This window comes from Rhizopus delemar, genomic scaffold (assembly GCF_000149305.1).
Source record: "Rhizopus delemar RA 99-880 supercont3.4 genomic scaffold, whole genome shotgun sequence".
In the NCBI taxonomy this organism is placed as follows: domain Eukaryota; kingdom Fungi; phylum Mucoromycota; class Mucoromycetes; order Mucorales; family Rhizopodaceae; genus Rhizopus; species Rhizopus delemar.
In genome coordinates this window covers 1742208-1766200 of record NW_027137830.1, presented here as the reverse complement: position 1 = coordinate 1766200, position 23993 = coordinate 1742208, and the positions used below count along the sequence as shown (strand labels likewise).

The 23993-nt window shown below is 35.3% G+C and overlaps 10 protein-coding genes across 10 annotated transcripts; 6 read left to right on the top strand and 4 right to left on the bottom strand.

Annotated features, from left to right (window-relative positions):
• Positions 1–249: 249 nt before the first annotated feature.
• RO3G_06152 (uncharacterized protein) lies at positions 250–1151 on the bottom strand (the record flags this gene model as incomplete). Its single annotated transcript, XM_067660742.1, has 5 exons — positions 250–278; positions 349–514; positions 568–700; positions 751–902; positions 951–1151. The coding sequence occupies 5 exons, from the start codon at positions 1149–1151 to the stop codon at positions 250–252; spliced, it is 681 nt and encodes a 226-aa protein (XP_067516843.1).
• A 1593-nt stretch (positions 1152–2744) lies between these two features.
• On the top strand, positions 2745–4299 carry RO3G_06151 (tubulin beta-3 chain; the record flags this gene model as incomplete). Its single annotated transcript, XM_067660741.1, has 4 exons — positions 2745–2772; positions 2837–2853; positions 2935–3074; positions 3129–4299. 4 exons carry the CDS (start codon positions 2745–2747, stop codon positions 4297–4299), a joined length of 1356 nt encoding a protein of 451 aa, XP_067516842.1.
• Positions 4300–5911: 1612 nt separating this feature from the next.
• Positions 5912–6301, top strand: RO3G_06150 (uncharacterized protein; the record flags this gene model as incomplete). Its single annotated transcript, XM_067660740.1, has 1 exon — positions 5912–6301. The coding sequence occupies one exon, from the start codon at positions 5912–5914 to the stop codon at positions 6299–6301; it is 390 nt and encodes a 129-aa protein (XP_067516841.1).
• A 762-nt stretch (positions 6302–7063) lies between these two features.
• On the top strand, positions 7064–7765 carry RO3G_06149 (uncharacterized protein; the record flags this gene model as incomplete). The annotated part of the gene is made up of 3 exons (XM_067660739.1): positions 7064–7076; positions 7135–7278; positions 7329–7765. 3 exons carry the CDS (start codon positions 7064–7066, stop codon positions 7763–7765), a joined length of 594 nt encoding a protein of 197 aa, XP_067516840.1.
• Positions 7766–9707: 1942 nt separating this feature from the next.
• On the top strand, positions 9708–12041 carry RO3G_06148 (uncharacterized protein; the record flags this gene model as incomplete). The annotated part of the gene is made up of 7 exons (XM_067660738.1): positions 9708–10076; positions 10125–10274; positions 10613–10633; positions 10679–10786; positions 10831–10915; positions 10961–11086; positions 11131–12041. The coding sequence occupies 7 exons, from the start codon at positions 9708–9710 to the stop codon at positions 12039–12041; spliced, it is 1770 nt and encodes a 589-aa protein (XP_067516839.1).
• A 15-nt stretch (positions 12042–12056) lies between these two features.
• Positions 12057–13185, bottom strand: RO3G_06147 (uncharacterized protein; the record flags this gene model as incomplete). The annotated part of the gene is made up of 2 exons (XM_067660737.1): positions 12057–12617; positions 12679–13185. 2 exons carry the CDS (start codon positions 13183–13185, stop codon positions 12057–12059), a joined length of 1068 nt encoding a protein of 355 aa, XP_067516838.1.
• A 1103-nt stretch (positions 13186–14288) lies between these two features.
• RO3G_06146 (uncharacterized protein) lies at positions 14289–14972 on the bottom strand (the record flags this gene model as incomplete). Its single annotated transcript, XM_067660736.1, has 1 exon — positions 14289–14972. One exon carries the CDS (start codon positions 14970–14972, stop codon positions 14289–14291), a length of 684 nt encoding a protein of 227 aa, XP_067516837.1.
• Positions 14973–15819: 847 nt separating this feature from the next.
• Positions 15820–16924, bottom strand: RO3G_06145 (uncharacterized protein; the record flags this gene model as incomplete). Its single annotated transcript, XM_067660735.1, has 4 exons — positions 15820–16121; positions 16312–16535; positions 16601–16722; positions 16862–16924. 4 exons carry the CDS (start codon positions 16922–16924, stop codon positions 15820–15822), a joined length of 711 nt encoding a protein of 236 aa, XP_067516836.1.
• Positions 16925–18491: 1567 nt separating this feature from the next.
• On the top strand, positions 18492–19621 carry RO3G_06144 (uncharacterized protein; the record flags this gene model as incomplete). The annotated part of the gene is made up of 4 exons (XM_067660734.1): positions 18492–18695; positions 18757–19003; positions 19077–19564; positions 19616–19621. 4 exons carry the CDS (start codon positions 18492–18494, stop codon positions 19619–19621), a joined length of 945 nt encoding a protein of 314 aa, XP_067516835.1.
• Positions 19622–20318: 697 nt separating this feature from the next.
• Positions 20319–23228, top strand: RO3G_06143 (uncharacterized protein; the record flags this gene model as incomplete). Its single annotated transcript, XM_067660733.1, has 9 exons — positions 20319–20325; positions 20419–20535; positions 20614–20754; positions 20807–20970; positions 21023–21116; positions 21175–21483; positions 21540–21584; positions 21646–22742; positions 22800–23228. 9 exons carry the CDS (start codon positions 20319–20321, stop codon positions 23226–23228), a joined length of 2403 nt encoding a protein of 800 aa, XP_067516834.1.
• Positions 23229–23993: the final 765 nt, after the last annotated feature.

Genomic DNA, 23993 nt, shown 5'->3' with positions numbered 1-23993 from the left:
TTTCCAAAACACGGTATTTTCTTTTAAATGATGATAGGCTGATAATGGTGCATTTAATGCTGGATGCATTGGTTGAATATTGGGCTCATTTAATAATGATAGTGTAGCTACTCCCATATATGAATGTATTAAATCTATTTGGTATGTTAGCCACTAATAAACAAAGGCTTTTTTTTTTGGTACCTGGAAATGAGTCGGGATCTTTAGCAAACCCACCTATTTTAGATTCACTTTTGATCAAGAATTCCTTTAATGAATCGTGATTGACCAGATCAAAGCTATTTAAAATAGATAATGACGCGCCTATCCAAAATCCATAGCAAACATCTTGTAATTTGTTGGGTCTACCTTGGAATCCACCTTGTTGACGAAACAAGCACCATTTTACCAATTCATCCCTATTCACAATTCCCTCATCCAACTTGCCCATTAATGATAATGCTGCTGTTCCGCAAAATGTTGATCCACCATGTGCTTCTTGTTTTGGACATTGTGCTATGCCATATTCATAAGACTAAAGTATATGTATAAGCTTTGATTGAATAATGCCTAGTTTTAATGTTTTACTTGTAATTGAACAATATGTTCCAAAGTCTTTTCTAGATCTAAGCCTGACCAATCATTAAGGATGTATGATATAGAAGATGCACAATAAATAAAACGAACATCCCTTTCTAAACTACCCGCAGTAGGTGCAATACTATACCGTCGTCAATAAAATGCTTAATATACTTTGGATGAGCAACAAACCTTCCATCTTCTTGTTGTAAATGTCTTAATGTTTCTAAAATAGCATGCTTATTAACGCGAGATAAATCATCACCCAATATCAAGAGATTCAACAAGGCAGTGTATGTGTTTGCTATATGACTTGAGTCATAAGGAATATATTCACATGTTGTCTACGAATAATAGTAAATAAAACAGCAGTTGAAGTCATCACAACTTACTGCGTAAGGCTCAAATGTTCTTCCTGACCAAGAAGACCCTCTAAAGCCACAAACAGCTTTATTATCATCACTGTCTCTGGCTGGCAAAACTTGTTGCGCATAAATCCAATCTATCCAATCCCTCTTGTTCTGTTCGCTCACATTATTTTCTAGTTCACCCAATAGACTTAAAGCTCCTAAACAAAAGAATGCAAGTGTCATTCTTTTTTAGATGATGAGGGAATTCCTTTCTTACTTTTTTATTTGTCAATTTTTACCTATTTGTCTCTGTTTGAGTATAGGGTGTTGGTAACATACAAAGGTTTGTTTTGAAATATTTTATAAGCTTTTCTCTATTATATTCTGTCATCGTGAAAGACAAGGGGTAGGAGAAAGAAAAAAAAGGGGGAAAAGAAAAAATTGAACTTTATCATCGGAGGTTGTATATTGTCTATTTCATTGTCAGATAAATTTATGCAGTTAAAGTCTCCCCGCTTTAGCTTTAATCTTTCTCTCTCCTTCTTTAATAAAGTCCCTTTATTTATTGTTGTTAATATAAAATTTGATTTTAACAATGTTTAGAGTAATAAACGTAAGATTATTCAGCTTGTATGTGTTACTCTATAAGGCAAAGTGACACACTCAAACAGAATTGATGGATTATTAAATACGCGTGTAGGTATTAACGCGTGGTTTTTATATTTCATTCGTACTACGTTATTCAGTCAACACGTTTGAACAATAGAAGATCGTGATTTAAAATAGAAACGCCTGTTTGATCTCGTTCAATAAGCAAGCTTCAATTGCAAAAATACAAGGTCAATAATGTAGTAGTCAAAAATATACCCTGACAAATCATGTTGCTTTAATCGAAAAAAGGGTACAATTTACCTTTTTTTTTTAGATCATCCTTTTCAATTGAAGATGAGAGAGAGTCCTTGCTATATTATAATCCAACATGGAATATAGAAGAGTTATGACAGACTATAGTTACATTCCAATTTAAAACTTCCGGAGTTTTTGATTACTGAGCTCTCCTTGATCAAGGAAAATGTGTGAGATAGCTCGTGTATGTTTTAGTATGTACCAATGCTATGTATGTAACAAGCAGACCTTCAGCTAAAAAAGGAAAGAGGTCGCAAATGACAGGTATCAATTCAGCTTGGAAATTAAGTTCATATCCTTTGCTTTGTAACTCGGGTACTAGGTGAATTTCGGTATTAGTGGCAATATAAACTTTTCACAAGTACTTTTGACAGCAATTTGAAGGCAGAAAGAAAGAAAAAAAAATGCTGCCCCAAAAAAAGAGACATGATTGTGGCACTATTTGATAGAGTTATCTCATGATCAAGCTTCGGGTAGCTGGGATACAGTTTAAAGTAAGAATCTCTTTAAAACTGACAAGCCTTTATGAACAAACATTCTAAAGACACCCTTCTTCAAAGTGCACAAGACAATGGTTATGATCATCTCTCTCAAAATAATAGTAGATTGATTCGGTCAGTCGATGAACATGAAAAAAAAAATCACTTGTAATTATTCTGAGTCCAAAATATTTCTTTCAACAATAAACAAACAACTCATTGGTGTAGTTTGAACACACATTGTAAAGTTTGTGTGACGTGTATGGCCCTTAAAAAATTTGTCGAGGTCTCTTTCCTTTTAATAAATAGAAGCACACCTTCTTTCTATTATTATTTTGTAAGTTTTTAATAATTCAAACAAAAAGGGGGAAAGCAAATATTAAACTTCTTTTTCTTTATTCTTTTTATCTTCTTTCTTTCTTAGTCGCTTTCCTTTAAATAATATATAAAAATGAGAGAAATTATTCACTTACAAGCAGGTAATTCATATATGCAATTTGTTGTTATCATGTTCATTAAACAAAACTCTTTTTCTTTCTTTAGGTCAATGTGGTAACCAGGTAAAGACCATAACAGTTTGAATATTATACAAGAATACTCACTCTATTTTTTTTTTTTTTTCTCTTTCTCTCTGTTTCCAGATTGGTCAAAAGTTTTGGGAAACAATTTCAGAAGAACATGGTATTGACACTAATGGCAATTACATTGGTGACAACGACCTTCAATTAGAACGTATCAATGTATTTTATAATGAAGGTTCTCAAGGCAAATATGTCCCAAGGTAAGCATTTCGAAAGCTGCGCAGAAAATCATATAAACTAAGTACCCCTTAAAGAGCCATTTTGGTCGATCTTGAACCAGCCACTATGGATGGTATCCGTAATAGCGCCTATGGTAAAATCTTTAGACCTGACAACTTTATCAATGCTCAATCTGGTGCTGGTAACTCTTGGGCAAAGGGTTACTATACTGAAGGAGCTGAATTAGTTGAATCTATTATGGATGTCGTTCGCAAGGAAGCCGAAAATACCGATTGTCTTCAAGGTTTCCAACTTGCTCACTCTCTTGGTGGTGGTACCGGTTCTGGTCTCGGTTCCCTCTTACTTTCCAAGATTCGTGAAGAATACCCTGACCGTATTTTGAGTACTTACTCTGTTGTACCTTCTCCCAAGGTATCTGATACCGTTGTTGAACCTTACAATGCCGTTCTCTCTGTCCACCAACTCGTCGAGAACTGTGATGCTACTTATTGTATTGATAACGAAGCTCTTTATGACATTTGTTTTAGAACACTCAAGTTGTCAAATCCTGGTTACCCCGACTTGAACCAACTTGTCTCTGCCGTTATGTCTGGTGTCTCTACCTCTTTACGTTTCCCCGGTCAATTGAATTCTGATTTACGTAAGCTCTGTGTCAACATGGTTCCTTTCCCTCGTCTTCACTTTTTCATGGTTGGTTATGCTCCTCTTACTGCTTTCGGTTCTCAACAGTACCGCAATTTGTCTGTTCCCGAGTTGACAGCTCAAATGTTTGATGCTCGTAACATGATGGCCGCTTCTGATCCTCGTCACGGTCGCTACTTGACCGCTGGTACTATCTTCCGTGGTCGTCTGTCTACTAAGGAAGTTGAAAACCAAATGTTGGCCGTTCAACAAAAGAATTCCTCTTACTTTGTTGAATGGATCCCTAACGGTGTCAAGACGTCTCTTTGTGATATCCCTCCTGTGGGTCTCAAGATGTCTGGTACCTTTATTGGTAACAGTACTGCTATTCAAGAATTATTCAAGCGTGTCAATGAGCAATTCACAGCCATGTTTAAGAGAAAGGCTTTCTTGCATTGGTATACTGGTGAAGGTATGGATGAGATGGAATTTACTGAAGCTGAGTCCAACATGAACGATTTGGTCTCTGAATACCAACAATACCAAGAAGCCACTGCCGAAGAAGAATTTGATGAATATGCTGATGAGGATATGGAAGAAGAGGAGGAACACATGGAAGAATAAGGAATTTTTGAAGAAGGAAAATATAAATATGGAAAGACAATAAGAAAAAGTTTTTTAATAATAAAGAAAGATTTAATCGAGTATACATCCAAGCATACACTCGTAGATTCAGCTTATGTATCATTATACAAAAAGAATGTCTTTCTGAAAACAACATTGAGAATTAAACTACCATTTTACTCTCAGCTTTTGTTCAAACGCGATCTATTCAAAAATGTAGAGAAAAAAAAAATTGGCGATAAAAATTACAAAAGATAATGACCAGAAAAGAATGAGAAAAGGGGGGGGATGAACCTAGTTTTCTTTTGTTGATCAAAGTTGAAATATGGACTTGAAACATTTGGTTATTGACCGATTCAAATGTTGTGAAAGATGTATTTAAAGAAAATCAAGATGATCAAAAGATGAATTTTACTAAAAATGTGTAGGAGTGCATTCGTTTTTGTCATTAGTGGATGTATAAATATTGAAAGAGAGCGTTACAGTAAATATGGCAAATAAGGGAGAAAAGAAAGTGTTTAAAAAAAAAGGGGGGGAGCGAGAAGAACGATGCAGTGTTAAGGAGATTTACGTTAGGATGCATTTGAGCTATTTTTTTAGGTATTATCAAATAAGAAAACAGCGACACAGATGACAACAGTAAGAAAGTTGATTACTTTCCCCTCCCTGAAATTCTATAAAATAGACAACGGTTTCTTGTATAAAAGAATGTAAGCACAGATTAAAACCGTTGACTCATTTTCCCCTCGTCCCTCCTCCTACTCCTGCTCCCTTTGTACTTGTGTACATTCAGTCATATATTAAATATACACTTCAAAGCAGATCTCCTTTTCTTTCTCACATAAACCCAGCATCCGTATTTTCTTGAGGTTTTTGTTGACCAATAAAATATTTTATCCGCACACTCTTTCACAGAAAAAAAAAAAAAAAAAAGACCTACTCTTGTGCCTGATGATTCTCAACCAAAAAATGCTGCTTACCTCTCCTCGACTCATTTACTCTCCGCTTCATGCTCTTTTTTTTATAGAAAAGATAAAGTAATGGGACTGATATTATTTCATCTCTTATTACTTGAGTCATCTTATGAAGCATACAATCTGTGTAAATAATAATAAACAGACGCGTTTATGATGTCAGTGATAGCTTATTACTTATGCAGACTTTATTTTTACCGATAAGCTCAGCTCAATGACTAAAGAATGAGACAAAGCAAAAAAAAGGGGGGGGGGGAGAGAGAGAGGAGAAATATCCCGAGCTCTATAGAGGATTGAAGCATGAATTTGACTCATGTTCTTGGCTGAAATGAATAGATGAAGGCGTATGTAAAGATGTCTTTTGTTCATTGGTTCTATTTATTCAAACTCAGTTTACAATGATTGAAGGCTCAGTAATGCACGAGTAAATTGGGTTTACTTCTCTTCTTTAAACACAGGGCGTGACCTAAAATATTAAACATGACTTATCACGTTCCATAGTCTATGAAGGGGATATATCGTACCTTATAAGCTTTTTTTTTTCTTTTTTTTATTATTGGTTTTCTTTTTCCTTGTTGTCTGTCGTTTATCTTTTTTTTAATTGTTACAAACTCTTTCTTTATTGTGTATTTTTTTATATGTTTTCTTCTTGGTTATCTTCTTGGTACAAACAATCTCAATTACAAGAACCCTTTAACGATCAATATGAAGTAGCAGATGATGAAGATTGGATAAAAGTGAAAACAACAGACGAACGACAACCACAGATAATTACCGATGAACGGCCCGTGAACGGTCAAGGAGCAGTAGTTGATTCTCCAAAAGAAGATGGGATCATCCAAAGTGAACAAGATGAAAGTGAGCAAGACTCGAACGTGGCCGAAAAGAAACTGTCGAGACAGGAGCGTAGAGCTCAATTACGATTAGCCACCAAAGAAAAGAAGAGACAAGCTCGTAATACAGCAAAGAGCTTAGGAAGAGCTACGACTTGTCTTTTATCAACAGGCCCTTTATCTATTGAACATTAATGGGTGTTGTGCAAATACTGAATTTCCCTTTTAGTTCTTTTCTGTGTAATAAAGGTACTACTACTCTTTATCTATTTGTAGTTTCGGGGAATTTATGTAAGCAGCAATCTAAAGGAAGAAAAGAGAATCGTTACTGCTAATTGAATATCGTGTTGCTACTTGGATTTTAAGTGTCATAATTAAAGGGTCTAAATATTATATGAAGGGTACACACATACAATGATTACTTTTTTAAAAAATAATTTATAAAGCCTTTCTTTGCAAAAGATAACAACCAATTGCACATATCACTTTAATATCAAACCTTGGTTTATAACCCTTCTTTTTACTTTGTATTCCATGACTCATATCATCTTTTAATGCGTCAATCACACTCCTAGTGGTGACCAACCTAACTCAGGCACCCCATATCCTGAAAAATAGAACAGTCTCTCTCTCTCTCTCTCTTTTTTTGGATAATTAAACTTCCGGCAGGGGAAACTTTTTTTTTTTTTGTAATGTCAACATTAATTTCCAACATCATCAAACAGTGGAAAAATGTCAAAACAAAAAAGAGAGCACCACCACCCAATACACCACACCTTAAAAGAATTATAAATAGACATCCTGATTCACTTGAAGCAAAAGTAGCAGTCAGTCCTTACGGTACACACACATACAGACACAAGCATACATCTTTTTGGATCGAATCCTCATTTCATTATATTCTTGATAGCTCGCATTTTAGCCTCTCCTCTCAGACACTGTAGTTTTCATCGTAGAATGTTTCCTTCAAGTAAATCAAAAAAAAAATAATAATTGAGTGTAAAATTTGATCTCATCTTTTCTATTAGAGTTACTACTTCGATTTGGAACTGGTTGGCATACTGAAACAAACATGCTTTGGGCATTTCCAACCATCGGTCAAAAAAAGTTACCGGGAAGAGGATATTATGTAAACCTTCAAAAAAGAGTACTTGAAGTATTAAAAAGAGGAGGTGAATGATAGCAGTCATTCGTACTTTTTTTTTTACTCATACCACTTTAGGGTTTAATGCTGTTTTCTATGGAACGGCTAATTATAGATCGGATATGACAGAACATGTAGAGAACTTGTTATTTAAAGAATCATTTCAACAATTCATAAAGCATCCAATAAGCTCATATCACATCTTGAAACCTCTATCAACTTCAGAATGGTCATCGTCTTTTGATAACACGATGGGATATCAGTGCATCCTCTTGATGGATCGACAGCATACTGGCAAAGTATGTGAATTAGGTCATCATATCTACATTCAATCCTCCAATCAAGTGCAATCCAATCTTCCCTGCTACAGCGTCAAACATCTTTGGACAGCAGAACAAATGGATCAAGTCATCCAACAATTCGATCATGATCATATTGCTCTTGGCATACCGAAATCTTTAAAGACAGTTGATTTGGCAGTGACATTATGGCGATGTAGAAAATTTCTTGTATAAAATGAATACCCTTTAAAGCTTTCTTTTTAAATAAAAGAAAATGACAACGACTTTTGTACTTTCTGATCGTCAAAAAGATGAATTGTAAAGATTTGATGTATAAACAAATGAGAAAGAGAGAAAGAAACGAATGGGAGTCATAAGCTATTTTAGATGATTTGAATCCTTGTGGTTTCCAAAAAAAGTGTTTGGTATTTAAAGACTTATGATGACTTTGTACCTATTTCCAAGTAAAAATAGGTTAGGCATTGAGTAAAGAAATGGACTGTTGGCATTCGTTTATATAAAAAATAAAAGGAATAAGAGAGAATGAAGACTATGGAATTATGAAACTAGTGAATAGGAAAGGACCCTGAAGGGGACATACAAAGGCTGCTCAAGTTATAGCGTTCGATGGAAAAGGCAATCATGAAAGTATAGGATTTTTAAGTTTGCGTCTCCAACTTTGTGCAAGTCTGTATATTTTGTACTATAAAATAAAATTCTGATACACAAACTTCCAAAAAAAACTACAAGTTTTCAATCATACCTTTTTATATTAATCATTCTCTAGTTTCATGTTCAACTGGTTTGACTATTAAAGTATGGAGTATGAAGAGTGATTACAAATATATCAGGATCTTGTATGGTTATGACCATAGTGTTTCTTTAGTGACAGATCTCCTTCTAGTGATCTCGGTGCTTCATCATCAATTGATAAGACGATTAGACTATGGAAAATGTCAACAGGGTAAGGATGACAAGTGATGATATAAGCGTCAGTTGTGGTCTTGGCTAGTTATTGTACAACTTGAGTTAGAAAACTAGTTTCTTCAATAGAAAATGGTTAATGAGTTGTTTTAATAACGAAGCAAATATAAAGTAGTGCTTGTTTGATCAGAACAGGTCGCTCATGTATAAAATATTTAAAATGGAGAGAATAAGATGGAATTCAGAGGTTGGGAGGATGTGGCTGAATATGTCATGTTACTCACTCCTACTTGTTTTTTCTTTTATGACTGAATGGCAAGTGATGACATGTTGAATAGAAACTGAGTTGTAGAAGATGAATAACAGTAAAGATCAATCCATCTCAGTTCAATAAATCATGACTCGTTTCAAGAGATAAAACTATTAAATTATGGACTGTTTCTTTTGGTTAAATAAGTTGAATGATGATGAGAATACATCATACGTAAGTCATGATAACTAGGTAAGAGGATTAATTATTAAACCAAATAGCAAACATCTTGTGAGTGTATCGGATGACAAGACAGTGAAGATATGAAATCTAAAGATAGGTTGATGTCTAAAGACCATCAAAGGTCTCTTCTCCACTATACTTCTCGTTGTACAACTATTTTGTCATGGTTACCAAAAGTGTTGATCAATCTCTAAAGGTTTGGTAGTCATGGCAATATTTATACCCTTTTTAATCTATTTTTTTTATTCATATTTTATAACATTCCAAAGGGTGTCTTATTATGCTTTTTGTTAGTTTAAAATACTTGTGATTTGCATATGAATAATAAAAAAGTTTGATAAACACATTTCATAAGCCACTATCATTAAGGAAGAAAAAGAGTGAGCGAGAGCCCTTGTTTTGTCATACTTTAATGCAAGATAAAAAGTGTGGCAAAAAAAATATTGTATTTTCACATGTCAATTATTTTTAATGTAACAATAAAAGAGGGGGAAATTAATAAAAAGGAAATAGACTTTGAAACATGAAATAAAAAATGAAAATGTAATCCTTGTCAGTTAAACAAAATAATAAAATACAAACAAAGCAATCATAAAGGGAAATAATAAAAGGAAAAAAAGAAAAAAAAAAATAAAAAAATAGATAAAATAGTTTAGCTCTCCGCAAATGTACGCGTGATTTCACATAAAACTGTTTACATTTTAGTCTTTTTTTTTATTCTTTTTTTTTATTTCTCTTTTTATTTCCTTTTTCTTTAAAATGCCATTATTCAAAGTTTATCAACAATCACAACCAGAAAAAGAACGATCAAATACGACATGTGATAATAGCAATAGCACATTTGAAATGATTTTTTCAAGATTGTTAGAGGCCCTTATATTTACATCAGCTATTGCTATCACTGCTTATACTTATATCACTGGTACATTATTCAATCAAAAGGCATCATCACTCATAGTAGAAGGACCAAGGGCATCATCACCACCGCCCATGATACAAAAGAATGCATATGATGATGATGACATGAAAAGAAGAAGAATACAGGCATGGGCGGAAGAACAAAAATTGATTACACCACAAACGACAAAAAAGAGACATTCTTCTTGTACTTTATTGAATGAGACAAAGGTAAACACGGTTCATCCACTCATTTTGATATCTAAATCCATATTTTAGGTTCAACTGCCTCATATGAAACGAGATAAAAAGAGAACACAATCCTTATCTTGTTTAGCTACAAAAGAACAGCAAGAAGAAATACTGTCAAGAATGGAAGAAAGATTACAATCCCTCATTCAACAAGGTCAAGAAGCCCTTTTGAGTCCTGTAAAATAGTTTTTATTTTTTTTTTTTTCTGTTTTTTTTTTTTTTTTCTTTTTTTTTTTTTTTTTTTTTTTTTGTTTTTCTTTTTTTTTTTGTTTTTATTTTTTCATTTCTCTCACTCTCTCTTTGCATTCACACTCTTATCAATAAAAGGAGTTTTTGGGTGTGACTTCTTTTATATCACATTCATGCCCTTTTCACCCTTTTTCTTTCTTTTTCTTTCTTATGCCCAATACCACAGCCAACAGACGTTTGAATCAAACAAAGACTATCCTGTCCTCTGTTGATAAGGTTTCTTTAGAAAAAAAAATAAAATAAAAGAATATTAATGTTCTATTTAGATGTCTACAAACAGTTTAGAAGTATGAACATCATTATTTGTATTCTTTATTCATTTGCTTTGATAGGTTGAAATAATTCAAAAAGACAGATTAGGACAGATCATTTTAAATCGTCCAAACAAGCTAAATGCTTTAAACCTTTCCATGGTTCAAATGATGACACCTCAAATAAAAGTGAGTAAATCAATATTCAATCGAGTTCTTATATTTCATAAAAGGCGTGGGAAAAGTCTGAGATGATTGATGTCATTTTATTAAAACATTCTGGTGGAAAAGGATTCTGTGCTGGTGGTGATGTGAAGAGTAAGTGGGGATGACTATTGAGGACTTTATTCAATGTTTTACTAGTGGTTGTTGATTTAGCTAAAGCAAAGGACCCGAATGCTGCTGAATTCTTTAGAAAAGAATATCAATTAGACCATCTTATTGCCACACTAAATACACCTTTTATTGCCATCATGAATGGTATCACAAGTAAGTCTCTCTTCTTCCTCACATGAGCTAATTTAAAAGTCAAGTGGGAGGTGGTGTTGGTCTATCGGTTCATGCCCCATTCCGTGTTGCTACTGAAAATACTCTGTTTGCCATGCCAGAGACCGCTATTGGATTTTTACCCGAAGTGGGAGGATCATTCTTTTTGTCGAGGTTAGATGGACAGCTCGGTGTCTATCTTGGTTTGACGGGTAAAAGATTAAAGGGGGCCGATGTCCTGTACGCGGGTATCGCTACTCACTATATCTCATCTTCCCGTCTACTTGACCTCGAACAATGTCTGTCTCGGTTGAAATCACCCACGTACGACACGATCAATCAAGTCCTTGACCAGTTCTCAGCCGATTTATCTCACACTCCTTTCTCACTAGCAGGATCCAGCTCTCGATCGATCGATCGATGCTTTAGGCATCACACGATAGCCGAGATCATTGAGGCCATTGAAAAAGAAGAAGCTTGTGAGTGGACAAAGGAGACCCTGACCTTGCTCTCTTCCATGTCGCCCACTTCACTCAAAGTGACCTTGGAACAGATTCGTCGCGGTAAAAGCATGAGCTTGACACAGTGCTTCCAGATGGAATACCAACTGGTTCAAAAGTTCCTTGCAGGGCATGACTTTAGGGAAGGTGTCTATTCTACTCTAGTCACTCGATCCAAACCAAACTGGCAGCCCAGCCAACTCTCTGAGATCTCAGAGAGCAAAATCATACAAGACTATTTTGAGTCACCTTCCCCACTTGACTTGGTATTTTTGAATAAGCGTGATTTTAAAAGTTACCCTCACCATCAATACATGCTTCCTTCTGAAAAAGACATCTTGAACATCAGGTTATCTCGTCAGCAAGTGATGGATCATTTCGTGAATGAATATCGAGGAAAACAAGGTGTAAAACAAAAAGTGTTGGATGTATTGGATCGATACATGGTTTATGAATAAATAAAAAAAAAGTTCCTAATCTTTATTTACAATCTCCTTCACCATCTCTAATATATCTTTTCCTTCATAACCTAATAATTTTGCAGCACCAATCAAGGCACTCAGACTCTTCATGAATAACTGACGCCCTGCTTCTTGATAATATCTTGTTTGTTCTACGAATGGTGTCTGTACTCCTGATTCTGGATAGGCACCTGGGAACTTTTCTATCTTGGCTTGCTGTTGTTGTTGTTGTTGTTGTTGTTGTTGTTGCTGAGGAAGAGAAGTTTGTAAGATTTGAGTCAATTCTGATAATGCGGCAGTGTGGGCATCCATCAGATTGGGTACACTAGGCACAGTAAAGAGAGGATTATAGGATTGGTCGTATTCTTCTTCAATCTCTTGCTGATTAATCACCTTCAGACTCTTTTCAGGACCGGGAGTTAACGTGCCAGGATCCTTACTCCATCTCGTATAATACTCATCTTCAGAGTCTTCAGATTCTTTCTCTTTTTCTTGCTCTGCTACATCCTCAGATTGACCCTGTCCTTCTTCATCAGAGGACCATTCACCCCAGTAATCATCCGGTGTAATTTTCTATTGTCATATTTAGCCATCGCTCACTCTCACTCTCTCTCTCTCTCTTTTTATACTTTACACTGTGTGTTTCTGATGCAAGTACTTTTTTAGGTCTTGCTACTTTAGTCAAATAGATTCGCTCTGCTTCTTCCAGCGACCTTGACCAGTTTTCAAACACATCCAACCACTCTTGTTCTGTCATTTCCTTTGTGTTGTGGTATTTTATATCCGAAATATCACTGTTACCTTCCTCCAACAACAAGATGACGACGAAATGCTGTGTGTCTCTTTCGGTAAATTCCACAATGGCATACAGAGTATCCGCATCCATACGATTATAATACACCGGTCGTTGATAGAGGTGGTCTGTGAAATCCGGCAAGGACACAAGTTCTTCAATCACCCGTAAGGATGTGTCCTTTTGCCACTGGTACCAATTCTCTTGAAGAAAACGTGCTCGCTGGCGTAAGGATTGTGAGGCAATGGGTAAAAGCTCTTGGTATTGACCAGTTGATATCTTTTCGAGAGCTGTAAAGGCTATAGAACGAACAATGTTTTCGTTCGCAAACTCATCAATCGCTTCCATCTCTCTTTTTTTTTTTTCTTCTCTTTTTTTGTGTATAAAGAAAATAAAAATCAGCTCATGTGTGTTTATGCGCAAAAGAGGCCTTTCGGTGTTTGTAATTTGTTTGGGTTGCACTAAAAAGTGAACCCTTTTTGTTTACGCTTGTGGAATTTGAATGATATTGTCACGAATATTCTGTTTTATAAAAGAACATGTTGATATATCCAATCCATGTATAACATGTATTTCTTACTATCTTTGAAATAGTAAGGTTGACTGTAAAACTTATTCAGATTGCGATATATCTCTATATGAATATTCGTGTCACTTGCTATGGATTCCGTTTGATTGAATAGAATGTGTTATTTAAAAAATGTAAACGAGTTACAAGTTATCATCACTAGTCAGATGGTGTTATTTATAGTATATTAACCCTGGGTCATTATTTGTTATTGTACTATGGTACAAGCTGATTCTCTTTTTAAAAAATTGGGGATCACTTGTGTTGTTTCACAAATAATAGCTTAATCTTTTGACAACCAAGCAAAAAAAGAGGGGGTTTTCTCTTTGAATATTAAATGGCCAAGGAAAACATAATTCAAATGGTGAGATCATCTTGTCCTTTGATAGACAAACTAATGTCAGAGTTCGATTTATACAAAATAAATATTACACTTATTATAGCTGTTGTGTTGTATTCATGGATTTATTAGAGTAGTTAGGACAATGGACAGTTTGATTAATCAAAGCATACAATATACTTGCAGTTAATGCCAAGAATACAGATGAATAAAGGAGAATGAGGGAGAAAATAAAAAAGATGCAAAGCTTTTACATGTGCAACTATAGCCGTATTACCAAAATGGTCTGGGTGTCTTTTATTGAATGAGACCGTAAGAAGATAATTGCATAAAATATAAAAACTATCTTCTTGTACATAATGACAACCAAAGACTATCAGAATTCTAATACCAGTAAACCTTTGGTATGTCCTTTGTATAACTGATCGATCAATTCAAATAAAATACGGTTATTAGAAACAATGATGTAAGCTAAATTTTATTTGTAATAATTATCTCTAGTTGTGTTAAATTATTATATTAAAAGCGAAAAGTGGATACAAATTAAATCTTTCCTTTAAGTAATTCACGAATAATTAATCTACCAGTGATGATGACAGTCTCAAAAAGAGTCTTGAAATCAAGAGTGGAGGAAAATGTATCAGCAAATCCAAAGGGCAACATGGCAGGAATCCAACCACGAGCATATTCAAGAGCCCAAGCATGTTCAGGAATCTTGTATTGTTGACAATCACCTCTAGGCAAGTGGTGCATCTCGCCAGGTTTATATACTTGACGTTCGACTTGACCTGCATTATAAGCCCATTGCTCACCCTCAAGAAGAATGAAATAATCATCAGCAATATAACGACCTGTATGACCTTCAGTACCAAGAGGAGTACCAAAGATAATGACATATTCAGTGACAGAAATATGTAAGCACCACATAGAACCCATTGCACCACCAGCATTGTTAAACACCCAGCGTTCCTTCAAGTCAATATGGCCAGGATATTTCTCTTCAAGATCACTAGCAATGTTGGCCATCATGCCCCGTGTGTCATTCTTACCAGCATACTTTTCAATGTTGGCTTGAGCAACTTGTTGAAGCACATTTGGATCAAAAATATACCAGTTGTGTTTGATTTGATCTAAACCAACAAAGATGGCAGCCAACAACGTAAAGATGAAAAAGAATTTAGTTAAACAAGAAACCTTTTTTGGTTCCTGAGATTTGGCACTTGTCATGTCGAAGATGATGAACAATAAAAAAAAAGAAAAGAAACAAGGGTGAAAAGAGGATATTTATTAAGGTGAAAAGGCGGAGTTATTTTGATTTCTCTGCTTCTTTGTCCGTCAATCTTTTTCTCTTCTTCAACGCATTCTTCTTTCTTCTCTTCTTGAGGGCTCTTTTCTTTGCTCGTTCTTTTGATAACTTTTCTTCTCGCTCTACTGCTCCCTCATGTACCTTTTTTGCCCATTCGACTGCTTCTTCTATTGTGATGGCCGGTGTAGGATTGGCACGGTGGTACCTGGAAGCACCGGTGATTAGCGCCGAAGCTTTCGAATAAGCCGAGTGTTTCAATAGGCTCAGTTCTCGATCTGCTTCTGCCTCTTGTCCCTGCTGATATCGGAAGGGTTCCTTCTTGCCAAAGATGTCCAAATAGATCGTCAAGGAGGTCACATTCGGTGTCTGTCCACTGTTATTGATCATGTCGTCCAATTCGTTTTGAGAGAGTGGAAAATGAATACAGTTCATCTCAATGCCTGACTTCTCACAACTGGATCGAAGCCATTGTTTGCCTCCATAGGAAAGATGTGAAAATTTCAATGTGTGAAAGATGACTATCGAAATAAGGCTGTATGAAACCATGCGACGATACCCCAAGGAGAGTCGAGATGTGAGGGATTCAAAGATGACAGAAGAAAGAGCGACAGCATAGTATATGCTGGGTAGTATATCTGACATATTAACTGTATGGGTGGGCATGAAATGTAAGCCTTGGATATAGATGAGAGTAGCAGGATAAAAGAAGGAAATGGTATCATTTGTCATCAAGTCATTAGCTACTCAAGTTAATATCACTTTCTATTACTATTCTTTGCATGATCTATTACCTGCCGTATTGATCCATGACAGGCCTGGAAGATTGATTTGTCGCTTTTCCAAAAACATCTTTAGGAGCCGAATACCAATGTATCCTAACATGGCGCTCCAGATGATATGTTGTATAGCTGAGTTTAATAAAAGATGAACAGAGAATCCTGAAAGTTCGTACCAAATTCGTAGGCTTGTTTTTTTAAAGAACCATTTCGAGGGAGTTTCTGCAAATGTAGCCTTTGGATTGATCGTACCATCGGTTGAGGTAGTTTGGGATCCAAGGCGATCAAAAACAACTGTTGGGTATTTTAACATCAATTGATGGGCTTCTTTAAACTTTTCATAAAATTTCATTTTTGGAAAAGAGCGGAGCCCTGTGTTTTCTACTACAAATCTGTTATTTTTTTTTTTTTTTAAAAAAAAAAAAAAAGAACGTACACTTTTCATGATAAGCAGATTCTATAGTCCAAGTAGAAACATGCTTACCGGCGCTGACCATACAAGTTACTTCCTGATGGCCATGTCCACCTGGTGAATCATAATAGGCGTCATGACTAATCAAGGCACAGCCACGGATATGAAACAATCTAAATTGCTGGTCTAATGCTTTCCATGTCATATTCATATCCTTACTGTGCTCATGTTTATCATCCAATAAGACTAGTGACCAATAGTCCTGAATATCTGATGTTAATCTATCGCCATAGGCACTATCCATACAAGAAAAAAAAATGAATAAGGTAACGCATCAAGATGATTTAATAAAAATACGTACGTCACTTCATGATGCTCTTTCCTATTTGTCAACTGTGGCCGTTCATCGTGTGAATGAAGCTTACGGGAAGAAGAAAAGTGTTCTAGTCGGATATGATCCCCATTGCGTACGTATTCCAACGGCTGTGAAGTATTATAGAGTACGGTCGCTTTATGGATTGTCCAAATATTGTTTAGGTCCACATAAGGATAAAGTGTCACTTCTTGCTCTAATTAAAATACATGTTAGCTAACGGCCTATTTCTAAAATAAATGCCCTTACGTGTGCTTCCACCCGCAAAGCGCTTCTGATGTGAATGAAGGAAACCACCAGGAGACCCTTCATGTTTAATAACAACCTGTGATCCATAAGCAATGCCTACAAGAGATACTTAGTATAAAACAAAAATAAAAACAAAACACTCAAACTTGGTTGACTAGGCTCAAAATGATTTCCATTCAAAGAGTATCGAAAGCGTGAACTGAGAATGAGATCATGATCTCCAGCATTAGAGGCGATATCAAAATGTATTTTGAAAATGAGCATGTAGATCCAAAAAGGGAACGCGCCAACAGTAAATAAATAAACGTATACTTTCTTGATGCATGAATAAACAGAATTCTTTTTATCAGAAAGTTGGTTCCACATCTCGAATGCAATAGAGCACCAAATGATAGGTAAAATTAAAGTGCCTGTCCATTTTGCACTAGGTTTATGCAAAAAGAGATGAATCAAAACAGAAAGGATAATAAAGCAAATGATAGGTTACCTAGTTGAAAGTCCAATACAAAGCCCAGTCATTACCTGCCAAAATAAACCATTGGATGTACTTGGATAAAGAAAAAAAAAGGGAAACAATTAATATTTTTACGATAAATTCAGCTCTATTTTTACAAGTACCTTCCAGACGTATTTTTTCGAACCATACTCCACGACCATGTAGCAAGGGCACCAAAAAACATTGAATGTATCTCTGGAGAAGCATATCTTGATTGCGTGATGTTCCCATTTTCTTCAAAAAGAACTAATTAGGGAAGCTATCAACAAATTATGACACGTACCAAATACCATTAAAATTGCTGCAAATGTAGCAGCAGAACGTGAATGACCAAAATTTCGAATAGTCATATAACAAACAGGAGCAATCAAGGCACCAACTATAGCAGACACTTTGCGCATCCCAACCAATGGAAAATTGGAAAAATGTCTATTAAAAAAAGAAAAACAATCAGATTTATATATGCACACATAAGCAAAATCTTCTGTCTGTTACTGTCCAGCATAAACAAAATCATGATTCCCATAATATCCAACAACAAGAGCCAGACAGGTATTGATCAAACTACTAAGAGGAGGAAATTTCCCAATAAAGTATTTCCCTGCCATATACCAATTCACCTGTTTACTCATTTCCAGCTCTATCTCTGTGATATATGCAGGGTATCCCAACTGCACTATTCTAGCATACAGGCTCAAACTTGTAAGCAAAACAAGTCTAATCCGGTCATCCAATGTAGGTGATTGGATGTGACTTTGATATCTGACAAGTTTCTTTTCATCACCTATTTCATTTGGTATATATGGGTCTTCTACTACTTTCCTTCTTCTAAATCTTAATGAAAACACCATGGTCAAGCAAAGAAAATAAAATGAGAGAGAAAGAGAAAAGAGTTGACAAAGGGAATGCTTTATGTGAAAAGGCACATAACTCAATAATTGCTAAATAAAGTTTAATTCATGCATTTTCAATGCAACGCATTGAATTTACCAAAAATATAAAAAAATAGAAATAAAAATAAAACTACAGCCAATAACTCCGTTTCGTGACGTAAAAATTTGAATTGCCAACAGAAAAAACTCATTTTCACTTTTTTATTGTTTGTTGTTGTGTGTGTGTGTACCTACTTTAAACATGTCTACAGTGACAAGAAGAAGAGTTGCCGGTCAATCATCTAATTCAGATGATGATAATAACAATCATAACTCAGCAGGACATAATAATCTCAATAGCGAAAAGAAAATTGCCTATGACCCGCATGATATTGATGAAAGAAATTCAACACCCAAGTTAACTTTAATGGAAGAAGTTTTACTGTTGGGGCTTAAAGACAAACAAGTAATAAAGCCTCCAGCTTCTTTTATTATATGACATAATATAAACTTGCCTTTTTTGTTAGGGATATCTTTCATTTTGGAACGACAGTATTAGTTATGCGTTACGTGGATGTATCATTATTGAACTAGCACTTAGAGGAAGGATAGCAATGAAAAAGGATCCTATGCGTCGTTCCTATCCTCTTGCTGATAGATATATCGAAGTTGTCAATGATACTATAACAGGAGAAGTTTTATTAGATGAAGCATTAAAAATGATGAAAACTAGTGAGCCTATGAGTGTAGGAAGTTGGATCGATTTAATGAGTGGTAAGGAATAATTTCTTTTAGTAAAGTAGTCAAATATGGAGTTAATTATTAATAAAGAAGTGACTATATTAAGGCGAAACATGGAATGTAATGAAGATTGGATATCAGTTGAAACAAGTGAGAGAACGTTTAGCAAAGGGTTTGGTAGACAAAGGTGTACTTAGAACAGAAAAACGCAACTTTTTATTATTTGATATGGCTACTCATCCTGTCGCCGATCCTGCGGTGAAAGAAGAGATCATAAAGCGTGTTTGCACTATGTTAATTACTCGTGTATCACCTACTTCTATTGATGCTCAATCGGATGTTCCTCACGCTTATCTTAGAAGCGTTAGTATGATCTGTGCTGCCTATGCAGCTAATGTTTTAGAGAATGCTTTACTTTATCTCCAACCTGATTTAAGAGAACAAGCATTTAATAAGGTGGATGAACTTATGAACGATTATTCATCATGGCCATTTTCAAACAGTGCTGGTAAAGTTGAGATACCTTCAGGAACAGAACTTTCTTTAGAAGTAGTAGCTAGTGCATTAAATGTTCTTGCAAAGATGGATGCTATAGTAAGTTTATTCATTTTACTTAATTTATAGCTGATTCTTACTCTTTTATAGTTGTAAATACATCTGTTACCCCCTTTTCCTTCATTTTTTTTTGCTTAAATGTTTTACAGTATATAAAATACGAAAAATTTCCTTTTGTTTCTTCATTCTTTCTTCAATTAAAGAAAATATTTTATTTAGATACTATCAGCTATACAGAGTTGTATTAATACTTGTAATGACCAACGTTTTTTGTCTTGATAAAAGAACTCTATCTGATTATAAGCCCAACCTTTCACTTCCGCTTAAACCTCTCATCTTTTTTTGATCTGTAACTGTTTTTTATATAATCGTTACACGAATCACATCAAAGCTAATTGTAAACATATGCGAAATTTACTAACGTAAAAATGTAAGAAAATGAACGTTCGTCGTAGACATTTATGCAAGCATTTTTCTTTTTCTTTTTTTTTTGGGAATTCAAGAGTTTCTACTTTTACAGTAAAACAATCTAAATTATAGAGCTTTGTACCTTATTTTTTCTTATTTGAATGACTAAATTTAATTAACTTATACTTATATTGCATTAAGTTGAAACTTTTCCAATTAATTAAAGCATGTTTATTGTTAACATAAACGAATAATAACACAGTTAGACAAATTGCTTGATAAAAGAGCATTGATTGCAATTCGAACTCAGATTATTTTTCTCATATTCATTTCAGGTTTTCCCTTTCCTTTTCTATTTTTTTTTCTTAACTACAACAATTACATTATGTCAGGTACAAGTTAACATAAGAAAACAAAAGAGGAATATTACTGAGAAAACAGTTTGTCAGACAATAAGTTAGTGATTGCTTATCATCCGTACGAAGCACAGCGAGAAGATGAAATCTCTTTTGAAAAAGACGAAACCATTCAAGTAGTCGATGATTCCGACCCTGATTGGTGGGTTGGTAAAAAGAAGGATGGTTCTTCTGGCTATTTCCCAAGTAACGTAAGTTGAATAAAAGTTATTGCTTATGAATATGTATAAATAACTTGTGCGAAAAAAAAAAAACAGTTTGTAGGCATAAAGGAAGATGAGAAGAAAGAAGTTGAAAAAGAAGAAGAAAAGGAAGAAGAAAAGGAAGAAGAAAAAGAACAAGAAGAAAACTTAAAGGAAAAGGTAGAAGACAATGAACAAGAGACTGAAGAGGAACCAACCAAAGGTAAAATTTTAAGAATCTCTTATTTGAATAAATATAAATTGCTGCATTATAGTTGACCAGGTCCTTGGTATGGCTAGAGTTATGGAAGATTATGCGATGCAAGAATCAGGCGAAATATCACTTCATCGAGGAGGCATTGTTAACGTGTATGAAATTATTGATGACGATTGGGCAAGAGGTGAATTGAATGGTAAAGTTGGAAAATATCCTATGAAGGTTAGTTAACAATACCCAATTTTTTGTTTCTTTCTATTAATCGTCTTCTTAGTATGTTGAAGACATCGATATGCCTGGACGTCCTGATCTTGGTAGACAAGAGAAGCCTCAAGGAACTGGAAACGAAGATGAACATTCCTCTGCTAGTGAGTTATATATACTAGAAATAGTATAGAAAAATGATTAATTGAAATACAATTGTAGCAAAGGGCGGTTTTAAATTAGCAGCCTTTGGTGTCAAGCAAGGCGGCATTGGAAGTCTGCTTGCTGGTGGATTCCCTGGATTGAAAAAGACGCCTACAAAACATGAAGAACCTGCTGAAGAAGAAGCAAAGCCAGCAACAAAAGTACTCGAAGAGCCCAAATTAGCCTCACCACCTATTCCTAAAGTACCAGAGCAACCCAAATTAGCTTCGCCAACGATTTCTAAAGTATCAGAGGAACCTAAGTTGCCTACATCTTCTGCTCATGAAGCGTCAGAAGAGAAGCCAGTTGCGGAAACGCTTAAATCATGTAACATATAACCTTACGATAAAAGTATTTCGCTTAAGCTCATAATCTTTATATAGTTGGAAAAGCTATTGTTTTACATCCATACGATGCCGATAATGAAGGTAAAGCAAGATATACAAGTACTATTTTTAGAAAATTTTTAATTAACAAGATAGTTATTAGATGAATTAAACCTTTTGAGAGGTGAATATGTTGAAATCCTTGATCGTGATGTAGATGAAGGATGGTGGAAGGGTACGAACGAAAGAGGAGAGACAGGTGTCTTCCCTTCAAGCTTTGTCAAGGAGCTAGAGGAAGACATTGTTGCCCCTCCTACTCCCGTACGCAGTGCACGTCCTCCAGTGACCAGTACATCTTCTTTAGCAAAGCCTCCTGCTACAAGGCCTGTTTCTCTGCAGCCAGATATCTCCACAAGGCCTATCTCAGTTCAGTCTCCTGCTCCTAGACCATCTACTGTCCAAGTACTTTCAAATGCACCTGTAGCCATCCCGCCTAAACCTCCTGTCACGCCTCAAAGGGAAATTGAAGATCAAGGAACGGACAAGCTTCAGACAGAAACAAAGGAGCCTTCAGCCTCTGATAAAGTCACTGAAACAACTGCTGAAGAAAGCATACCCGAAATTGACGCCCCCAAATCCCAAGTCTCTACTGAAACTGAGTCGTTGGTACCTGCAGCTGAGGTTCCTTCACCTGTAGAAGAAACAAAGTCTGTTGATCCCGTTCGACAGGATTCTATATCAAGCCATGCTTCATCTACCGAACAACAACCCATTAATGAAAACGTCCCATCTACAGTAGCCGAATCCACAGAAAATAAGTCTATTAATGAAAAGGAGAACCACGCTAAGGCTATGCCTGCCGAGACTGCACCTGTTGAAAGCCCATCTACTGAGATCAGCGAAGTAGTGCCAGCAGTAACAGAGGCTGAAGACGTAAAAGAAGTTGAAAAAATGGATACTGAGTCATCTATCCAAGAAGTATCTAATGTTGAAGAAAACAAAAAAGACACAGAAAAGGAGAAAGAGGAAGTTAAGAAAGATGCTGGTGAACAAAAGTCTGAAGAACCTAGCAACCCAGTTTCTGAAGAAGTTTCTGAGGAAGTTCAGGAGGAAGAAAAGAAGCAAGAAATCGATATTTTACCCAGCGGACCCAAGCTTACTGCACCTTCACGTGCTCGTATTGGTGTCTCTCGTCGACCACCACAAGTAAAGAAATCAGAACCTAGTCAAACAGAGATACTTCAAAAAGAAGTATGCGAGGTATATATAAAAAGCATTTGTATTTTGCCAAACTGTGTGTAACACTTTAATAAATAGGCACCTGAAGAAGAAAAGAAACCTGTCAAGGCCGCACCTTCTCCACCAGCCAAACCAGTTAAACCTATATTTGCTAAATTCCCTACTCCATTTGCTGTTGGAGCAGGAGAGATCTCGAAAAAGGTATTGAAGCCCACCCAAACTCGTAAGCCCTGGGAGGAAGAAGAAAAATCAGGAGAGACAGAAGAGACAGAGGCACCTCGACCTGTTGGTGTCAGAAATATTGCTTCAAGATTTAATGTTAGCAGCAACAATGGTGGAAATGAAGTATTGGAAACCAAGCTAAAGAATCACACGAAGAACGAGGTAGAGAAAATAAGAAAAGAATTCCAGCAGCTGTTGCAGGAAGAGCAAGAAAAGAGAAGTCAATTGGAAGGTCTTGTTCAAGATTTATTAGAAAGAGTCAAGCAATTGGAAAGCAAAGAATAAAAAAAAATATTTCTCTATCTTTTTCATTCATGTTATCCACAAAAAGTCATTTTCAATTAAGAATAAAAGATAAAAATAAAATGAAAAGCTAATATATCTTGACGCTGTCTACGACGTTATTTATCTGTTTTGTTATCTTTATCTTTTAACGATTTGCACGTAATTATTGGTACCACTCTAGTCTATGTCTGTGGCACTAGTATCTTTGCTGGGGTAGAGTTACAAGACTGCAAGTGTTCCATCATTGTATTGGTTACTTAATCTTAAGCTCGCCGTGTTAGAACTCAGCTTTGTTTTAATCTATTGCTTCCAGACAGATTTTGTTAACAATGGTGTCTATATTGATCATGACAAAAAATAAATTAACATACTATACTATCGAGCATTAGCATTTATTTAAATGATGATGTCCTAGCTTATTGTATAATACGAATTAATTGTTGAAAATTTTGTAAGCAAAAAACAAAAACAAAAAAATATCACGACACAATCATTGTGAGATATGACTGCTTAAATTTTAAATCTGATGATACAAAAAAAATCAGATAAAATATAAAGAATTTGATTGGATGGCTTTATTACCTTATGTTACATATAGATCGTTATCAGATTTTTGATGAAATGACAGTAAATTGAGCAGAATATTGGATACAAGCTCCTACTGCACTTTGCTTTATCCAGTATTTGGATCACTAAAACTTCACAGAAAAAAGGAGAAAAACGAGCAGAAGCAGCTTTCAAGGAGAACTTAAAAAAAAAGGTAGG